Source organism: Carassius auratus, unplaced genomic scaffold, assembly GCF_003368295.1.
Source record: "Carassius auratus strain Wakin unplaced genomic scaffold, ASM336829v1 scaf_tig00016249, whole genome shotgun sequence".
Taxonomy (NCBI): domain Eukaryota; kingdom Metazoa; phylum Chordata; class Actinopteri; order Cypriniformes; family Cyprinidae; genus Carassius; species Carassius auratus.
The window spans coordinates 23743-45794 of NW_020524653.1; the positions used below are offsets into that span (position 1 = coordinate 23743).

A 22052-nucleotide genomic window follows, 5' to 3' on the forward strand; every position below is an offset into this window, starting at 1 on the left:
TTTTTATCAATTACATGATTACATATTTTTTACACAATTACAAAACATTTTTCATTTTTCAATTTTTCTTTTTCATTGGTTCTCTCTAATTCCTCTTTTCATCTTTTAAATCTTCAAAAATAGCCTGACAATTATACAGTATAAATGAACAGTACAAGTCAAGCGGAATATTGAATATAGGGTGGGGTATTATTTTTGCTCCCCCTCTCCATCGCTCAAACGGTATTTTCTGCTCAAACCAACACCCAAACCGTCAATATGACGTCATCAGAGAAGGAATGCCATTCCAGAGTGAAAGCAAATTCTCATATTTTGATTAAGATTACAAAACAAAACAAAAAGTTGGATTAACTATTTGTCCACCTTTCAGTATTGTAAATATTTTTTTTATAATTTACTAACCCCTATGTCATCCAAGGTGTTCATGTTTTATGGAGAAAAATCCTGGAATGTTTTTATCAAAAACCTTAATTTCTTTTAGATGTCACAACGTTTAGTATATTTTGTTTGCCTGACAAAACCAGTCTATGGACAAAACCCACCTTTTATACAAACTACATTACACACACACACGAGGTGTAAGCACATCCAGCCTTGTGCCTCAGTTTAGAAGCGCGAAGGGGTTGTTATGACAACTCCCGCGCAAATAAAAGACGTGCTGTGATGTGCGTGATTTGTCCAAGCTCTGAGCACAAGCCAATCATCTGGCCAGATTCCCCTCTGATCACGCGCTGTTTTTACAATTCCGAGCAGCTGCTTTAACAAATAACTTGGAGCGAGCGTAACGGTCGCCATGGGGCAACGCGGCGCCAAGACTCTCCAGTTCCTTAGCAGTTTTAAGGTGAGGGGGAAGCACGCTGAACATTTGCGCTAGACAGACAACTGAACTACAAGACAGAAAGGAGTTTGAGGTGCTGAAAATATGTCGAGACGGACTCTATCTCGTATATCTGGAGAGAGGGAAGAGGAGCGTGGATCAACCAGAGGCGACAAAGATGTATGGCTCAACTGTTCACAACTTCTGCTTTAAGCTATCTGGAATGACTCGCTTTTTACAAGTATGGAAAATACAAATATAAGTAAATCATAAAACATGTTCAAGTACAAACGCATTTTGTTTAAGTTTTCTCTCTCTCTTTACTTCCACAGGTCGCGTGAATAACTTTTAACAAACCGAACCTCAGAGAACAAGTTGTTCCGGGATGCCAGACAATATCGCTTTTCTGACGAACAGCACAGATTTGGGGCACGTCGGTCGCGCGTTGGGTTCGAGCGCGCGTCCCGCCTGGGCAATAGCGGTGCTGGCCAGCGTGCTGATCTTCACCACTGTGGTGGATGTTTTGGGTAACCTGTTAGTCATAATTTCGGTGTTCAGGAATCGGAAACTGAGAAATGCTGGTGAGCTTTCATTTATCTTTCTGGGCTATGCGCACTACATTCGCTCGCTGTTCATTGGCATAGCGCTTCACGTGCCATTAGGCTCAAGTGTTAAACGGGGATACAGATAATGAATAATGTACTGAATGAAGTAATTAGTCGACTTGTTTCCCCTTTACTTGACAAGAATCTCTTTTGACATCCTGCCTTAGGTGTAAATTATACATGGTGATAAAACGTGCTTCTACTATCTAACATATTTGCCTGTGTTGTTTAAGGGTTTTGAGCTAAATGAAAAACTGTTCACATTTAAGTGTAACTATTTATCTCACTTTTGACTTATTGACTTGTTTACCAACATCATAGTGTTTAGTGAAGGATTACTTTATAGCAATAAAAGTATTGAATTTGGCAAACATCTTATGTAACCATTCCAACCAAATAGCAGAAGTCAGCCTTTTTTTTTTAAAGTATGCAATTTAATGAACAGCTAAAAGTTTGTTTCAATTAAAATGCAATATTTTAGTACTGGATATGCTCATGCATAACGAAAGCCATATCAATATTTTTGTCACTCGCAAGTTCATTTTGTGGAGAAACTCCTTGTTTCAGCATTTTTTAAGTCTGAGCTTTTGGTAGTTTTAAGTTCACTTCACCTTGACCATGTCATGAAAAATTTACAGCAGCTTATCGCTCTCAGCAGTATGGGCTTCAAAGACTTTTGACTGTAGTTTGGCATAATTGGATGTATACATCAGCGAAAATCTGGCACCCTCTTAAGCCTTATTATACCCTTTATTTGATTGTAAATGGATGTGTTTGATGTTTTCAAATTGATGTTAAATCTAATTACCCACTTGATCCCTAACAATGCATTGTGTTTTTGCACATAATCCTGTCTAAAAAGTGTTTTTGGGAACAACTGTTGAACTATGATGTCACACTGTGGTTGTTCTTATGATGTGTGACGCTGAGGGATTCAGAGGAGAGACAGATTTCTCTTTCAGTGCCTTTGACAATATGTGTACGTATGTTTGTGGTGTTGTTCCACTGATGCAATTGAGTTGGACTGCATTCAGAACCCCTTGACAGTTTGTGCATCTGCAGAGACATAAGCATGGAGCTTTTTTGCTTTGAGCAAGAGCCAGACCTGTCTGCTTCAAAGGTGCACTCACAGTCTTATATCACCCTCTGTCTGATAGACACTCCTGACTCTCTCTGTCTTCCCCCTCCAAAGCAATTCGAGCACATGGAGGTGGCATCAACGGCTCATTAGATTGAGTATGAATGCTGTCAGATTTTGTGCGTGGTTTCCCCCCCGATGGCTGTGGCGACTGCTTCTGTCTTCTCGCCTCTCGCCTGAGTGGATTTTCTGTGAAGGAGTAGAATTTATTCCTTCATCTCTCAGCCCTTTGTCATTACCAGGGCCAATCAGGCATCTCACGCAACCAATAACACTGTCACTAACACCCAAAGAAGCATTAAAGCAGCAAGGAACACCACACGGATCTTTAGTGGTGTGCGCCGTGTGAACTAACAAGGGCAGAGAGCTGAGAAACGACAGAAACTGAAAGCCTTGTTCTCCAAACAAGTGTATTTGGAAGTAAAATCATATGTTCGCAGAATCCCGTTGCAGATTCACCGCATAATCACCCAGTGTGAAGCGCGGATATAAAAGATTTAGGACTGGTTAAAATCTCAGTCTTTTACGATAACGAAACACATTCTGATGAGAGGGTGGGTATGAAAGAGACTGTATAAAAAGACTCTTCTTTCCATGTCTTTTGCTTCTCCATTTATGTTATGTAGAACAGATGCCATGCTTTATTAGTCAAACTTCCATGTCGAGTTCACATTTAAAGGAAATTTAATCTAGAAATTTAAATTAGCTGAAAATGTACTCATATTAGCATTACATATACTCACCAGTGGATCCCCTGCAGTAAATGGGTGCCATCAGAATGAGAGTCAAAACAGCTGATAAAAGCATCACAACAATCCACATCTACTTAACCTTAAGCTAAAACATACATAATTATGCATAATTATGAAATATTGTGATGTTTTTATCAGCTGTTTAGACTCTTATTCTGATGACACCCATTTACTACAGAGGATCCATTGGTGAGCAAGTGATGTAATGGTAAATGTCTGTAAATCCTCATTTATACAGTATCTATGCTCTGAGAGTGAATATATTCTCAGCTAAATTTTGTTTTAATTATTTCTTTCAGTGATACTCCAACAGCTGACAGTTGAAGGCACATGGCAGCCAGGGTTTCTTGAGTATCACTGTCCACTGGCCCCGCTCCCTTGCACTGTCCCCTGTGTGGTTATGTAATAGTGTTTCTAGAAAGGGGGTGAGTGCCAAGTGAAGTCCTCCTGCTGTCAGATTCCTGGCAGGCCCTGCTGTGCCACACAAGTATGGATATTACAGTGGTCAGTGCTAAAGTGGGCACGTGTTTGTGTGCACTGATGTATGTGTGTGGTTAAAATGGATTTGTAAACCACAGGAGACCATAAAAATTAGTGGCGGCAGACAGGGTGTTTCTGTTCTGTGATCAGGGAAGTGTAGTCTTGTAATTTTGCTTTAAGTCAGATAAAAATACTTTAGTGGGCTTAAAGCCAAAACTTTGGAGAAGATTAGTGATTGGTAAATGACTTTGACTGGCATGGTATTAGCTGTAGGTTTAGATTAAGTGAAAGATTTGTGGTTCAAATTCATAACCATGGAAAACCATTAAGAATATGTCTTAAACATTAAAAGCAACATAATGTTACTAGTCATTTTAAATATTCATGGTTCAAAATCCTGATTTTGCTTTCAACAAAAAATAGGTTTGATGCAACATAAAGGTGGATGTTTTTCATTTATGAGTAAACTATTGCTTTAAGAATATTTGGAGAAATGTTCTGTTTGATTCTTTTTATGTGTTTGTTCTAGGGGAATTATGTGCACTCTTGCTTTTCTCTCGGCCTCAGGGCTATGTGTGATTAAACTTAAATCGGGTCAGTGTCCATCCGCAGAGTTGTCAAAGCCTTTCAGCATCTGTGGTGCTTCCCCTATGAGGTGTATCTGCTTTTGCTCTCTCTCTTTGAGTCTTTGAGCGATTTTGAATTTCTCCTTGATTTTTCTCATTTTGGCTTTTGAGCTTTGTGAAAGTGAACTGCTGTCCTCACCACCTGCCAGGGTGTTCATGTCCTGCACAAGTGTGGAAACACCTCTGCCTGTCACTCAAACAGACACAGGGAGACCAAAGAAATTAACACCAATAAACATTACGGATGGGTGTTTGTTTGTCTGACATTTAGAAGAAGAAAGAAATAAAGGAAGAACATAAGAATTCAAAGAAAGACCCCCACCAGCAACATCAGCAGTTGGCGCAATCTACATCCTGTGTCCTCAGAGACAACCATGAAGATGATAATGTGACTCAGTTCAGCACCACGGACAGCAATGGATCATTCATTCAAATCTAAATACTTTCTATATCTGTCTTGAATGCTTTGTAATCATTTAAAAGAAACATATGTAACTGTCATGTTGGACCCTTGAGCAATTGAGGCTAGAGAGCTGTGGACTTGATGCACATTGCAGTCTAAAGTCTGCATGAACTGTGCTCAGAGAGAAAGAGAGAAGCCCACCTGCTGTTATTTAGTGCCAAGAGACCCTCCTCACAGAGCAGTAAAATTGTTTCCAGAAGTATCACAGTTTAACATGGCTAAGGTCTATAGTCTGAGACATGCATCCTAAGTCCACAAAATTTTACAGAATCCATTACTATTTTCATTGCTTTATGCAACTGTATCTTGCTCAAAAATGGAGAGAGGAAAATAAAGAAGACTTATTTGGAATATTTATTAATAAATTTACTTTTTCATGTTAAAATTCGAACAGGAGCCAGAGACATGGCAACAGCAGTGAAATGATTTAAATTCACACTTATTTCCAATGAAAATTATGTGTAATATTTTGATAAATAATCTTTTATCCTAAAAATAAGTTTTAAAAATCATTTTTTTCATTATATTTTGTCAAATGCTACTGTTCAAACGTTTGTTTTTAGTGAGATTATATAATAAGATTAAACAATTATTTTGTAAGGACACATTCATTTGATTATACATTAGCCTAAATGTCTTTTTCAGTGTTTCAAAAGATTTCTACTTCAAATAAAGGCTGTTCGTTTGGATTGTATTTTTATCAAGGTATTTGTTGATAACAATGTTGATAAGAAAGAAATACATGTTGCTTTTAAATATTACAATAGAAATCTGTTATTTTAAATTGTAATAATATTTCATGATATTGTTTGTATTTTAATCTAATAAATTATCTGATAATATGGTGAGAATAAGTGACGTCTTTCAAAAAAACATAAAAAAATTACTGACCTTTTGAGCATTGTAATCGGGCATGAAAATGTACTTCATCAGATGAATGACACAGTAAATGTTAAATGATTTGTTTTTCTAGTACACCCCCTATGAAGAGTACTTGTATCTACCTGATTGAATTTGACTTGTTTTGCTGAAAGGTTTAGAATATCTTATAATTATCTTCAATTCATTCAGCCCAGTTGAGCTATAGTGGAACCAGGAGAGCCTGTCACGAGTGAATTCACCGCTGTAATAGAACTTTGCTGGTGTCCTTTATTCCTTATTTCACTTTTCTTTTCTTTTTTTCACAGTCTTTCCATCACTGAAGTACCAGCAAATGTCATTGCCCAGGGAGGCATTTGAAATTTAACAGGTAGAAAAAAAAAACCTCTACCGAAGTATTTGTATTCACTTCTTGTTTCACTCTACAGCGGGTTCAAATAGGAGACAGGGTTTCTGCTTTGCTTTCAGGTTTACTTGATGATAGGTTCACAGCAGTAACTGTTTGTCTCCGCCTGTCTCTTCTCAGGACGACAGCCTCTTTTAAACTTTTCAAAGGATGCTTGGATTTGAATGCATAAAACAAAAATATGTCCACTCTTTCTGTTTCCGTCCAATTTAACAGATGTGTCCTTGATTCTCAGTGGACCATGATGTTGTTGTCTCAGGATGTATCATTCAGGAGGCACTTTAAACCAAAGGTCTTGCAGTTGGATAGTTGCGGTGACAATAGCAGTTGTCCTTGAACCACTCACAATCTTTTTTATGCCCCCCCAACCATACACACAGACTGATATATTTAAAATGTTCATTTATTTTAATTTCGATGATTATAACTGAAAACTAAGGAAAATCCCAAATTCAGTATCTCCAAAAATGTGAATATTGTGAAAAGGTTGAATATTTAACACACCTGGTGCCACACTCTAATCAGCTAATTAACTCAAAACACCTGCAAAGGCCTTTAAATGGTCTCTCAGTCTAGTGCTGTAGGCTACACAATCATGGGGAAGTCTGCTGACTTGATAGTTGTCCAAAAGATGACCATTGACACCTTGCACAAGGAGGGCAAGCCACAAAAGATCATTGCAAAAGAGGGTGGCTGTTCACAGAGCTCTGTGTCCAACCCCATTAATAGAGAGGCGAAGGGAAGGTAAATATGTGGTAGAAAAAAGTGTATAAGCAATAGGGATAACCACACCCTGGAGAGGATTGTGAAACAAAAACCATTCAAAAATGTGGGGGAGATGCACAAAGAGTGGACTGCAGCTGGAGTCAGTGCTTCAAGAACCACTATGCACAGACGTATGCAAGACATGGGTTTCAGCTGTCACATTCCTTGTGTCAAGCCACTCTTGAACAACAGACTGCATCAGAAGCGTCTCGACTGGAGTGCTGCTGAGTGGTCCAAAGTTATGTTCTTTGATGAAAGTAAATTTTGCATTTCCTTTGGAAATCAGGGTTCCAGAGTCTGGAGGAAGAGAGGAGAGGCACACAGTCCACATTTCTTGAGGTCCAGTGTAAAGTTTCCACAGTCAGTGATGGTTTGGGATGCTATGTCATCTGCTGGTGTTGGTCCACAGTGTTTTCTGAGGTCCAAGGTCAACACAGCCGTATACCAGGAAGTTTAAGAGCACTTCATGCTTCCGATTTCATTTTCCAACAGGACTTGGCAACTGCACACAGTGCCAGAGCTACCAGTACCTGGTTTAAGGCCCATGTTATCCCTGTTCTTAATTGGCCAGCAAACTTACCTGACCTTAACCCCATAGAAAATCTATGGGGTATTGTGAAGAGGAAGATGCAATATGCCAGACCCAACAATGCAGTAGAGCTGAAGGCCACTATCAGAGCAACCTGGGCTCTCATAACACCTGAGCAGTGCCACAGACTGATCGACTCCATGCAATGCCACATTGCTGCAGTAATTCAGGCAAAAGAAGCCCCAACTAAGGTTTCAGTGCTGTACATGCTCATACTTTTCATGTTCTTACATTTGAGTTGGCCAAGATTTCTAAAAATCCTTTCTTTGTAATGGTCTTAACTAATATTCAAATTTTCTGAGATACTGAATTTGGGATTTTCCTTCGTTGTCAGTTATAATCATCAAAATGAAAATAAATAAACATTTTAAATATATCAGTCTGTGTGTGTGAAAATTTCATATAAATTCACCCATAATAAAGCATGGTAAATGACACTGAACTAAATTAAATCTGAAGTGTTTTGTAGCTCTGCAAACTTTGCTTTATAGGTAAACACTCTCTTTAACATGCTGCATGCTGACTGTACCTTGGCACGAGATAAAACAGCAAAACCCTGGACAGGCAGTTTGAGGCATCACCATGATTTTCAAACCCATCTTTCCTGATTTCACAAATCAGAGAACCAGCAAAAAAAGTGCTGCAATATTTTTGAGATTCATTTATGTATGCGTACATTGAGGCATTATCGGATCACTTTAGTTTAATAAAATCCATCGTTCTTCACCCTATAACCAGTGATAATAATGCAAAGCTCTGGACTGAATCATTTGATCATTGGGAATTGTGGGCTGAGGCGCACAATCTGAATTTCATGAAACACAATTTTGATCTGATCAAAGATTGCATGCCTCAAGCATTTTAAACCCTTTAAAGCTTTACTTCAACATCAGCATGAAATAAAAATCCACACTTTTCTGAAAAAAGAGAAAAATTAAGCAAACTCAGTGTGACATATATCATCCTACGAAAGCTTTCAACATAGCCTAAGTTGAACCTTTGTGACGTTTATGCTGCAGTTACATAACACAATCTGAGACATTTTATTTACATTACTCCATGACTCATCTGCTTCACTTTGAAGGAGTCAAAGGTCAACATGTTGACATTTTGACAGAGGCCTTCAATGAAGATACTGTTTTCTATGTGGCTGTTCAGAGGGATGATGTAATAGTGTTTGGCTGAAAGGAATGCTGAGGTTCAGAGTGGGCTGACTGATCACAGGGTGGATTGTAGAGAAGCCGGTGTGATTTTATACAGGTGGGATATAGTCTTTTTCGATTTGTGTTGGTAGAATGACGTGCACTCAAGCAGCAGTTATATTTTGAGAGGAAAACAACAAATTCTAGTTCAGAAAGGTCAAGCTTTTGTTTGCGATGGGAGCTTTTTGTGTAGTACATATTTTAAGGGAAAGCTCACCCCAAAATTTAAATTCTGTCATTAATTACTCAACTTCATGTTGTTCCAAACCCATAAGACCTTCACTCATGTTTGGAACACAAATTAAGATATTTTTAAAGAAATCTGAGGGCTTTCTGGCTCTGCATAAAATGCAGTGCAATGCAACCACTACATTCAAGGCCCAGAAAGGTAAGGACATCATTAAAAATAAGAAAACAAAAATAACGTCTTTATTCAATAATTGATTTTCTTCTGTACATTCACAATAGTACCCTGATAATAACTGTAATAATAATAATAATTCAACTATGGTTTTTTTCATGCTAGTTCATTTGGTCATGAAATAAGCATAATGTTCTAACGGTATTACAGGACATTACATCCCTTGGAAGAGAGGGCAGATGTTTGAAGCTGCAGTGGCAGTGGCCATGGCTCAAGGGCACAATAGTAGTGCTTGTCAATTGGTGCTACTAGAGTGCATGCTTCGGGGAAACAATTAGGATTAGCCCTTGGTGCCGCACTTTTTGGGCCTCAGTCCAGTTTTCCATAATTTCTAGTCCTTATATCCCCAGGACTGGACCACTGCCACAATTTGCAATCCGTAAAAATACAACAAAAACATGTCACCATCCTCATTTTCATATCTCAAAAGTTGCAATAGCCTTATAATGTGATTTCCATATTTTACCTAGTATGAAATGACCTTGTGAATATATCACTCCAAAGGAACAGAAAACTGGTTCCTCAGTAATTTGCCTTGATCCGAGTCCTTCACCCTGCTGCACCCTGGTTAATATCTATAAGTGCTGTAAACTTTCATGATCAAGGCTTATATTTTAAACATTTAAACTACACATTTAATGCTAAGCTCTTCACTGATAAAAACCTTTGAAATTATAAAAGGTTGTGATCAAAAGACAGGTCATTTTTTCCCCTCTCTTGTGTCAGGAAGTAACCTTTGTGTAATAAAGAAGATCACTAACATCTAAATGGAAACAATGTAATATAAAAAAATAAAATAACATTACAGTACACACACACACACACACACACACACACACACACACATATATATATATATATATATATATATATATATATATATATATATATATATATATATAAACAGTTTTTTTTTCTGGTCCTCGGATCTGACTGGCAGATAAGAGTTGATATAAGAGTGCAACAGAACTTCAACAGCCGTTTCACTGTTTGTATCACCACTATAATTAAAAAAAATACTGTTTTCTGTCACGAAATGTAGTTTAAAAAGTAATTTTAGTGGGAATATACTTGTTTGTACTTCAAACGTAGTTTGTTAATAAAGATAGCATCCATTTGAAAATTTGCTTCAGCGTTTTCGGAGATGTGAGCTCCACAGCATCAGCAGCAGTCTGGCGCTCATGAATCTGCTTGAAACCCCATGTTCATCTTCAGAACACAATTTAAGATATTTCTGATGAAATCTGTGGGCTCTCTGACCCTCCCATAGACAACAAGGGAACTACCACATTCAAGACACAGAAAAGTACCTATCTATATCTATCTATCATCTATCTATACTGAGACTTGTTATAGCACTTATCATTGCTCTTTTGTTGTTTTTTTTGATTGCTTCCATTGTCCTCATTTGAAAGTCGCTTTGGATAAAAGCGTCTGCTAAATGACTAAATGTAAATGTAATATGAAAACTGCAGGTAATCCGGGTTTGAATCTGGTCTGCATCATGCCTCGTTTTGTCTTTATTACTGTAATTTCATCAAAAATGATGAACGTATAATAGGATGTGTATATGTACTGTATGTGGTAAAGAACCAATCATATCAATAATATAATCGCTGTCAATAATATTGTGTAACACCAAGGCTCTAAATGTATCTTCTGATTTTTTCCTTTAATCCTTAATTATATGCAGTCGAGGGGTCTCCATGTGGTTTCAGATTTTATCATTTATGAGTAACACCGCAGATGCTGTGCTAATGAGCACATAAATTAGGCTACATGTGAAGTTCCTCAAGGTCATCCTCCTCCATTAGTAATTACACTTTTTGAACTTAAGTGGAATTGAGCTTGAAGTGAACCCTAAGCCACACTCAGCAAGAACAAGGGCTTCCATCAGAAGTTCAATTTCCTCTAATTATACATTGGATCACCTTTCACTCTGAAAGACCAAGAAGTTTTATTTTGGAAAAAAATCAATCATCACAAGTTTATTTTCTTTTGGGGTTTAATGAAAGGAACATGGAACAAGTCAGAGCACAAGTCAATCCTTTACACCTCTTTCTCCTTCCAATTAGCTTACTTTCTTGTATAACATCTGGAGTAATAAACTACCGTTCTAAAGTTTTGGATCAGTTAGATAAATAAATAAATATTATATATATATATATATATATATATATATATAGTTTAATAAATTAAAATTTTCTTTCAGCAAGAATGCATTAAATTAATCAGACATGTCAGCAAAGTCCTTTAGATTGTTACAAAATTTTTAATTGAAATTGTATATATATATATATATATATATATATATATATATATATATATATATATATATATATATATATATATATATATATATATATATATATATATATAAATGCAGTCTGGGTGAGCATTAGACACTTGAAACAAGTTAAAATAATGAAAAACGATTGAATGTTAGTGTATATTTAGGGCCAGTTTTACTAAACATGGCAAATTAGTGTGAGAGCGCAATGCCAAAACAGCGGAGATGGGAGCGAAAATTTCTGCGATTGATTTACTAACAACACGCTAGTCAAAGAACTCACGACATCTCATTAACATATTGACCAACGCAATATACCAAGTGCAGGGAAAATTAGCATAGTTGCAAATAAAGAATAAAGAAATAAAGATGGCGACGAGTGCAGCCGTTAGTAAAACGCATTGCTTAATGCATTTGGAATACTCTCCTCCGATTAATTTTTCGTCTGAAAGGGAAACTCCTATAAATGCATATTCAATAAGGTCCAGCGCAAAAACTAACTATGTCAACATTTTATCAGTCCTCACTGCGCATCTTTAGTAAAAGCTTACAGTAAAATTGTAATAACAAAATACAGTTTGCACTGGCGCAAGCTATTAGTAAAACTGGCCCATGGTGTGTTGACTTCAGCACCATGGACAGCGTAATGAAACGGTCCCATGATGTGGATTATTTTCTTTTTTAATGCTTTTTTAATGTTTCCTGATGTGTACTTACATTGTAAGTATGATTTTTACATTTAAAATTTAGAAATAAAAGGCATTTTTATTTCAGGATTTTAGTCCTCTGGCTTGAATGCTCTGTTTAAAGGGGCGTGTCTGCTGTGAGACTCTCTTGTGAGTAAACGACATCTGTTGTGATTGGCTGACATCTTTGCATTCGAAACGCGTATTACTTGTGGAACCCCTCTCAAATTAGTTTTACTAGTTTTTTTTTTTTTTTTTTTTTTTTACTATTACAGCTGTCTAGATTAACATATAGTGGAAGTGTTGATTATAGCATTATTTTTTATATATTTTCCCATCACATGAATCATTGTAGTGATGCACCGTTAGTAGACAGAGTCTGTTTATCGCGTGAATGCATTGATCTCGTCATTGCAACGCGTTTTCTCTCACAAAATGCTCTCACCACAACTAACATCAAACACAATATCGACATGAATACAATACAGTAAGAGCTTCTTTTACTGGTCACTGGCTTGATTCACTGATGCATAAACAGTATTAAATGATTTAGAAAGAAAGTCTGTGTGAACTTGAATAATTAGCTACACATCATAAATCAATGATCATAGATCAGGCATTAATGAACACTGTTACTCACTGTTTGTGGCAGTGCTGTTGAATGCTGTAAAAGTCTGTTTGCAACACCTGTGCTGACATTGCGACAGAATTAAATGTAAATGTTTGGGCGGGCAAAGCAGAGAAAGGGGAGGTACCCTTTCCCCTTATGACGACATAAGGGGAATTTTTTCAAAGGCAGAGCAGGACACCCAGGGCTTGGTTTACACCTATAGAAATTTCTAGCCACTGGCGGACCATAGACAGGTTTGGGGAACTAGTATTAATGTTAAAAACCTCATAAAGTGAAATTTTCATGTCATGGGACCTTTAAAGTCTAAAGACTTACTATGTACAGTATCAGCTTTCTGTTGATCATTTGGCTTTATTTTCTGTCTTCATTCTCTAGATATATGGACCTTTTAATTTTTCCAAGGTTCAGTTATATTGTTATGCATATGATTCAAACTGTATATTCATCCCCAAGAGATTCTGTACCTTGCTAAATGCACTACCTGTACGCAATGAAGGATTTCCTCAGAAATCCTTGGAAAATGCAGGGTCAAGATGTATTATTGTGTTTGACATGGCTTTACAAAATTGCAAAGGTTGTCCAGATCCGCAAGGAAAAGCAAAAAAGGGCACTTGTCTTGTGGGTATGTTGAAACAGAAGTGTCTGTGTGTCTTACAGCTGTTGCTCTTCTTTTTTGCTCTTAAAGTCTTTGACAGGTGAGCATGGCATGTACATATCATTTTGTACTGTACTCTGAGGGTTTCATAACCCAGTCTGACCCTGTTCAAGTGCTTTTATAATGAGCCTTACACATGGAATAAAAACCCCTGCCTTCTGTTCTCCCTCCAGAACTTTTCCCCAGCTTCCTCTGTGAGGTTTTCCATTACACTGTAACTATTTTAATAACTAAGACATCTTCTTGTACCTACTTATTTGCCTTGCTTTTCTCACTCTTCCATTTCATATCTCAATATGTGATATTCATGTGCTATTAAAGGAATAGTTTACCTTAAAAAGAAAGTTTGCTGAAAATGTACTCACACCTAGGCCATCCGAGATGAGTTAGTTTTTTAACCAGAAACAGATTTACCATCACTTGCTCTCCAGTGGATCTTCTGCAGTGAATAAGTGCCATCAGAATGAGAATCTGAACAGCTAATAAAACATCATAACAATCCACAAGTAATCATCATAATAATCCACACAACTACAAACATTCATCAGTTAACATCTTATGAAGTGAAAAGCTTAATTTGTGTAAAAAAATAAAAAAAATAAAAAAAAATAATAAAAAAATAAAAATATATATATATATATATATATATATATATATATATATATATATATATATATATATAACCATCACAACACATGCATAATAGCGAAACACGCTGCAAATCATCACAACACATGCATATATCGACACGCGCTATAAATCCTCACAACACTTGCATACAACGAAACGCGATGCAAATACTTCACAACACATGCATATAGCGAAAACGCGCTGATCATCACAACACATGCATACAATGAAACGCGCTGCAAATATCCAAAAGAAAAAGAAAAAAAAAAAACTCACCTTTCAGTTCACCAACATCTCCACTGACCAGTAGCCACTGCACGATAAACAAATCCAAGTGGGGTCTGACACTTTTTGAGGTCTCCTTGAAACATTTCCATTTTGGTCAGTGCTATTTGCAGCGCGTTTGTTAATTGCATGTTTTGTGAGGATTTTCTATGGAGCCAAAAGAGTCTCAATAAAGATAAATGCACACACTACATTCACATATGTACACATAGGATTCATACATGCACACACATGATTCATAAATACACACACAGGATACACAAATGCGCACAAAATTTACAAAAGCCCACACAAAAATTAAAAAGAACTGAAGATTCACAAATGCATACAAAATTTAGAAATGCACACAAAATTCAGAAATACAAACACAATTCAGAAATGCAAACAACATTTACAAATGCACTCAAGATTCACAAATGCAAAGGACAAGATTCAGAAATGTATTTCTGATGCACACACACATATATCTTGATTTACAAACTGCTTGCGGTCTGTGAACTTGACTGCATTTTGAGACTCCCCTGACTTGGCTCAACACACAAATGTTTTTTTTTTTAAACAGGGAATGATCAGCAACCAATCAGATACCTCCCTTCTTTTAGCCAACCACAAGAACGCACTCCACGTGGGGGATTGTTTACTTATAAGCCAATCACATGAACGCATTCACACAGCTGCAATATGCCTGTGGTGCAGCATATTACAGCCTACTTATTTATGAAATTGTATGAAAATACATATTTGTTTAGATTACAATTCAGGTTTATTTTTTATTATTTTTTACAAAATATAAATTAAAAAATGTCTCAATACATATCAAAAGTTAACCATGGATTCATAAATTTGCAATAGGCAATTATTTCATTTTATTGAAATATTTTAATGAAAGTAAAAAAAAAATTACACCTTTTTGAATATTTAAGTATATCTAAATATTCTTTTGGATGCAATATAGAAGTAACTTTAATTATAATATTCGGTCCCTAGATGAAGAGAGAGTCAGTGGTCCGCTGAGAGAGGAAAGTTACTCTCCTACTGCGCAATGTGAGTCACCGGCTGTGAGGAAAGTGAGTCGTTCGCTGAGGAAAGTGAGTTGATCACTGCGAGGAAAGTGAATCGTTCGCTCAACTTCGCTGCGTGAGGAAAGTGAATCGTTCGCTGAGGAAAGTGAGTCGCTCGCTGCATGAGGAAAGTGAATCGTTCGCTGAGGAAAGTGAGTCACTCGCTGCGTGACTCGTGAGGAAAGTGAGTCGTTCGCTGCGAGAGGAAAGTGACTCTCTGGCTGCGGAAAGTGAGTCTCCTGCTGCGCAAAGTGGGTGTCCGGCTGCACAAAGTGAGTCGCCGGCTGCCTGAGGTAATTGAGTCGTTCGCTGAGGAAAGTGAGTCGTTCGCTGCGTGGGGAAAGTGAATCGTTCGCTGAGGAAAGTGAGTCATTCACTGATTGGCTTATAAGTAAACAATCCCCCACGTGGGGTGCATTCTTGTGATTGGCTAAAACAAGGGAGATATCTGATTGGTTGCAGATCATTCCCTGTTTAAAAAAAGGCATTTGTGTGTCCAGCCAAGTCAGGGGAGTCTCAAAATTCACACACAAATGCAGTGAAGTCGCAGACCGCAAGCAGTTTGTAAATCAAGATATATTTGTGTGTGCTTCAGAAATACATTTCTGAATCTTGTCCTGTCCATTTGTGAATCTTTAGTTTATTTGTAAATGTTGTTTGCATTTCTGAATTGTGTGTGTATTTCTGAATTTTGTGTGCATTTCTGAATTTTGTATGCATTTGTAAATCTTCTGTGCTTTTTAAATTGTGTGTGTGCATTTGTGATTTTTGTGCGCATTTGTGTATCCTGTGCGTGTATTTATGGATTATGTGTGTGCATGTATGAATCCTATGTGTGCATATGTAAATGTAGTGTGTGCATTTATCTTTATTGAGACTCTTTTGGCTCCATAATTTTCAGCGCGTTTCGTTATATGCATGTGTTATGATGATTTGCAGTGCGTTTCGTTATATGCATGTGTAGTGATGATTTGCAGCTCGTTTCGTTATATGCATGTGATGATTTGCAACACTTGTGTTGTCAAACTGATGAAGATGTTTTCTTCATTTGCTGATGTTTTTTCAATTTGAAATTTAAATTTAAATTTTAAAAGATTAGATACAGAGATAGTATGTAAATAATGATAGTAATAGTGGACCAAGAACAGATCCCTGGGGGACACCTTGCTTTAAATGGACAGCAGGGGTAATAATAATAATAATAATAATAATAATAATAATAATAATAATAATAGTCATTATTATTATTATGTGCACACAATAATATATCATCCTTTATTTTATTATCATGCGGTATTGTAGATCTGCAATTATTGTTATGGCTCAGTGGGCAGCATTTACTTATTTAGCTTTGTCTGAAAACACATCAGTATTCTGAATAATTATCTCCTGATAATGTTTAAAATTGCTGAGATTAGTTATATAAAGGTAAAAAAATAAATATGAATTCAAACAGGAGCTTTTATTATGACTAAAGGCATTACTAAAAAATAACCTTTTTTAAGAGGATTAGGATATAGTGAAGTTCACACATTAAGTGGCTTAAGAGATTTAAAAATATATATATACACGTAACACAGGTTGGTTTCTTCATATATGTGAACACATACACACAAAAAAGGTATTTATAGCAGCTGATTTTGTGCGTTATTTCACAATACATTCATCTACAGAGCAGCGCTATGACCTTGAATGTGCTTCATCTCTGGTTGAATTATAGTGTCTGGGGATAAAAGTCTAAAGAAAAGAGAAGAAAGCTCAGAGAAGAAAGGTTGGGCTCAGGTAGGTCAGGGTAATTGTGTTTATCATTTCATAGACTCTAGCTTTATCCTCTGAATAAAGCTAAGAAAAGGGAATAGCTGAAAAGAGTAAAGTCAGTGTTGTTTCAACATGACAGACTGAAACAGTTTTTAGGTTTTTGAATATTTTTTAAAGGCCACCATGATGAAAAGCAGAGAATATTGGGTTATGATCTCGCTAATGTCATGCTGAGAGGTGCCAGGAATACTTTTTAGCATTTGCCGAAAAAAGGATGGGGGAAAACAGCCCCCCTCCCCACCTCCCTTCTAATTTTTATGTAAAAGGAAGCATTTTGATTTTGTATATGCATTCCTGTTAGTGATATCTGACAAAATCCAAGTGAAATGTTTTGCTTCACTTTCAACAGGACAATCTGATTAATGGGGGTCCTTGCATTTATGGCCCTCATGTTTCATTCAGAGTCTTAGGGCTGGGTGGGAGAAAGACACTGACTGAATGGTAAAATGGTCTGGATGCCTAAAAAGATGTAGGCGATGAGGAGAAAATGTGTGCCTCATTGAAGCTGTTCACCACTCATGCTTGATAAAATAATTTCTTATTCTTTTAAAGGTGAGTCTCTTTAAATTTGGCAAGAAATCACATTTCAATCCCAAAAAAAAAAGAAAAAGACTATTGTTCATAAAGAAAATTAATCTTAATTTTAGCACCATAAAGATAATTTTTTAATAAGGATTATTATAAAGTTATTATGATTAAGCACATATTTCCCCAGTTTATCATTACCATAACACAAAGCAAATATTTATGTCTTAGCATATTTAATGTATTTTACATATAATGTATTTGCTATAGATCAAGTTTTATGCTGCTTTTTTCCATGAAAGTTACAGTTTAAATATATCTGTAGCAAATGTATCTGTATGCAGATATTTGTTACCGGTAACACAGAATAAAGGGCTATCTGGAATATTTAGATGACTCAGTCAGCTCTTTATACATCGGCTATAAACGGTGACTGTTTAACATGAGAAAGTGAGTAAAAGGATTGCTCGACATAGAACATTTAACACAGCAGACCATGCATGAGATTAATCTGAGAGGGTAGAGGCAAGAAGAGAGCACATTGTATTACGGAGCGATGTGTTTTCTGCTGTCACAGTGTAATCAAAGGCTTCACACTACCCGGGGATCCTGCTTTTGAAGTTGATGTGATTCATTCTGTGTCTTTTATTTTCACTCTGTAGCTCTGTCAGTCTTAATTCTTGTTGTCCACATGAGTTTAGTCCTATATTCAATTTAAAGCATAAAACATGATTGGCAGTGCAAAGGCAGGAATCAGTGCAACAAAAGTGACAGGTATACTGTGAAAAGTTTTTTTTTTTTTTTTTCAGTCAGCATAAACATACTTAGAGGACTCATAACTCATGATTTTCATGTACAGCTGACATCATTTTCGTGACAACAGAAAAGTTTAACATACAAAATAAAAAGAAGGGTAGGGTCAGTGTACAGGACCTTTCAAAAGTTTATTGGCTCCATTGTTTGGAATGTTTTTGAAACATTTAATGCTTACAAAGTTGTATTTATTTAATGAACAATTCAGTAATAGTAATGATATTGACAAATATGATTACAATTTAATTTATAATTTTATATTGGTATTTTATTATAGGCCTATAGGTATTTTTTAACTATGGGGTACATGTTCTATTATTAAAGGATACATGATGGAGATTACCGAACAACAAAATCCAGTGAAATACATTAATGAGTTTCTGCTATGATTTATGATTCATGAGTAACCTTGTTCCATGTAGTTACAGATTAAATACAACATTTGCGGGCTGCAAATTAAAGAGATGTTTGTTTCCCCCTTGTTCCATGTAGTGGCTTCAACAAATTGCCTATCAAATATTGTTTAAAATTTACTATAGGCCTACTGCTTAAACTAAAAATTAAAATCACACACAATAGGACAACAGTAACAACACGGGCAAAAGATAGCCTAATAAAGTAAAAGATTACAATTTATTACACCAGTTATTACACCAAAAGCAAATCAACTCCATACTTATATACTGTAGCTTATTATAGCAAACTGACAGGATTTTACCATCTTTGATTTTACTGTTTTGATCTATGTCCTTCACAGTTTGCGGTTCTACCCCTCATCAGTCGCTGCTCAATGTTGTGAGAACATACAACAAGTTTTAAAATAACATTCCAGTCAGTTTCAAAAATCTCTCTCCTGTTTGCTTCGATTCGTTTTCTTGTATTCACTGCTCCAGTTTTAAAAGAACACACTCCAGACAGTTGTCTCTTGTCTGTGCTTCGATAAATTTTCTCCTATTTTCCACACATGTTCCCGGCTTAAGCACCGCAGCCACGGATTTCGTCGCACACAGAACGTTTCACATTTGAACTCCCGTGACTTTGCTACATACTCTCTTTCACGTCCTACACATTCCTCACCCAGCACTGTCGGGTTACTTATTACTGATATCAACCCAAATTGGGTCAAATCAAGCCAGCTTCCTAACCCAACAGTTTCAACCGAGCATTTGGATCAAAACAATTACCAGCATGTTAAATGTGTAGGCTATAAAAAAAGTACACTTTGTATGTTTTTGCTAAATCGCATTCAAATATAAGATTGTTGTTAGGTCATACATGCCACATGATATTAGAATAGGTACCCCTTAGTTTCAAAATACTTACTGTAGAATTTTTTTTTTTAATTTTACAGATTATTAGACCCTTATTCCCCAAACATTTTATACCTTATACCTAAACAGAGGTACTGAATAGGTGCACTATAATTCCAAAAAAGTTACGTTGTAAATTCCGTTTACTTGCGCAGTAAGTTGTGGGTTGTTATCTAAAGTGTTACCATATAATGATTATTATATTTTATTCTAGAACTTTCTATTAATCAAAGAATCCTGAAAAAAAAATGTGTGTATGTTTGTGTGTGACTTGTCACTTTTTAAATTGCATCCTTGTTGAATGAAATTGTTCAATGCATCTTTTATTAATTTTATTCACATAACACAACCTAGGTCTTCAACCCTGCTTCTGAGACCCACTGTCCTGCAGAGTTTAGCTCCAACCCTAATCAAACACACCTGAACCAGCTAATCAAGCTCTTCAGGATCACTTGAAAAATCACAGGCCAGGTGAGCTGAAATAGGTTGGAAATAAACTTTACAGAACATAGGGGCACCAGGAGCAGGTGTTAGTAATACATTTTCTTTGATTTTGCCACAGTTGGGATAATAGTAGGCTATCAAATCGACATCAATCTGTGCTAGTAGAAATGAAGTTATTAACAAGCCCTCTTTCTCTCACTCTGTTTTTGCACAGGCAATGTGTTTGTTGTCAGTTTGGCCTTCGCTGACCTGGTGGTGGCTTTCTATCCTTACCCGCTGGTCTTGTACGCAATCTTCCATGACGGCTGGTCTCTGGGGGAAACCCAGTGTAAAGTCAGCGGATTCCTAATGGGCCTGAGTGTGATCGGCTCAGTTTTCAACATCACTGGCATCGCCATCAACCGTTACTGCTACATCTGTCACAGTTTTGCCTACGGACGTCTCTACAGCTTCCGTAACACGCTGCTGTTAGTGGCCCTGATCTGGGTGCTCACTGTGCTCGCCATTCTTCCCAACTTCTTTGTGGGTTCACTGAGTTATGACCCTCGCGTTTACTCCTGCACCTTCACGCAGACCGCCAGCAGCTCGTACACTGTGGTGGTGGTGGTGGTTCACTTCCTGGTGCCCATCGCGGTGGTGACCTTCTGCTACCTGAGGATTTGGGTTCTGGTGATACAGGTGAGGAGGAAGGTGAAGAGCGAGGAACGCTCGAGGGTGAGACCCAGCGACCTGCGCAACTTCGTCACCATGTTCGTGGTGTTCGTTTTATTTGCAATCTGCTGGGCTCCACTCAATCTAATCGGTCTCGTGGTGGCCATCGATCCAGAGGTCATGGCTCCACGTATTCCAGAGTGGCTCTTTGTGGTCAGCTACTTTATGGCCTATTTCAACAGTTGCCTCAATGCCGTCATTTATGGACTCCTCAATCGGAACTTCCGAAAGGAGTACATGCGGATCCTGACATCGGTTTGGATTCCTCGGAGGTTTGTGACTGAGACCTCCAAGGCTGCCACAGATGGGATGAGGAGCAAACCCTCACCAGCCATCAATAACAATGAGTGACTTTTTTTTTCTTCAGCCAATCACTGTTCAGAAGGAAACGTCAAGGATGAATGAAGCAAATTTCTATGCTTTGAACTGTGAACACTTGACTTTTTTATGTGCAACTCAGGGTGCTTGTTCTATTTTCAACCTTGGCTCATTGTAAATTTGTGAGTGCCTAAATTTCTGCAAAACCTGAAACATGTTGCTTTGGGTACATTTCACTGAATTTTTTCAGGTAACATGTCTACAAGCAGTGCTATAACCATTTCTTTTTTTCCCCCCATTGGAGATGCAGGTTAATTAAACAGTACATCACCATGAAAATGACATTCTTGAGGCTACAAAATAGTTGCAAAATGATTTTGCATTGCTTGTAGCAAGTTTTTCAGCAGTTTCAAAGCAAAATAGTCTGTCTAGCAAGTTTTATTTTCTCTGAAACACTGAACATAAATAACCTAATGCTTTATTACATTGTTTGTAGCATGGCAATTTAGAATTAAATGTCAGGTGAGTGGCGCAAAATTGCTTCATTGCATTTGAAATGAATACACCACCTAAACTAAACCCTACCGATAATGTTAAGAAAAGCAAATGTGAGAAAAACACATTTGCTGAAGCAAACCTTACATTTTAGCTTCAAAGATTTGAGCTCTTTTGTGGAGTGTCATGACTTGTGTTTTTACAGGATACCCTGCATCGCAAATGCAATGCTATACC

General features: G+C 37.0%; 1 protein-coding gene across 1 annotated transcript; it reads left to right on the forward strand.

The window, feature by feature from the left end:
* Nucleotides 1–686: 686 nt before the first annotated feature.
* Nucleotides 687–21763, forward strand: LOC113075020 (melatonin receptor type 1B-B). Its single transcript, XM_026247735.1, has 3 exons — nt 687–1058; nt 1150–1398; nt 20506–21763. The coding sequence occupies exons 2-3, from the start codon at nt 1203–1205 to the stop codon at nt 21351–21353; spliced, it is 1044 nt and encodes a 347-aa protein (XP_026103520.1). The 5' UTR covers nt 687–1058; nt 1150–1202; the 3' UTR covers nt 21354–21763.
* The last annotated feature ends 289 nt before the right edge of the window (nt 21764–22052 follow it).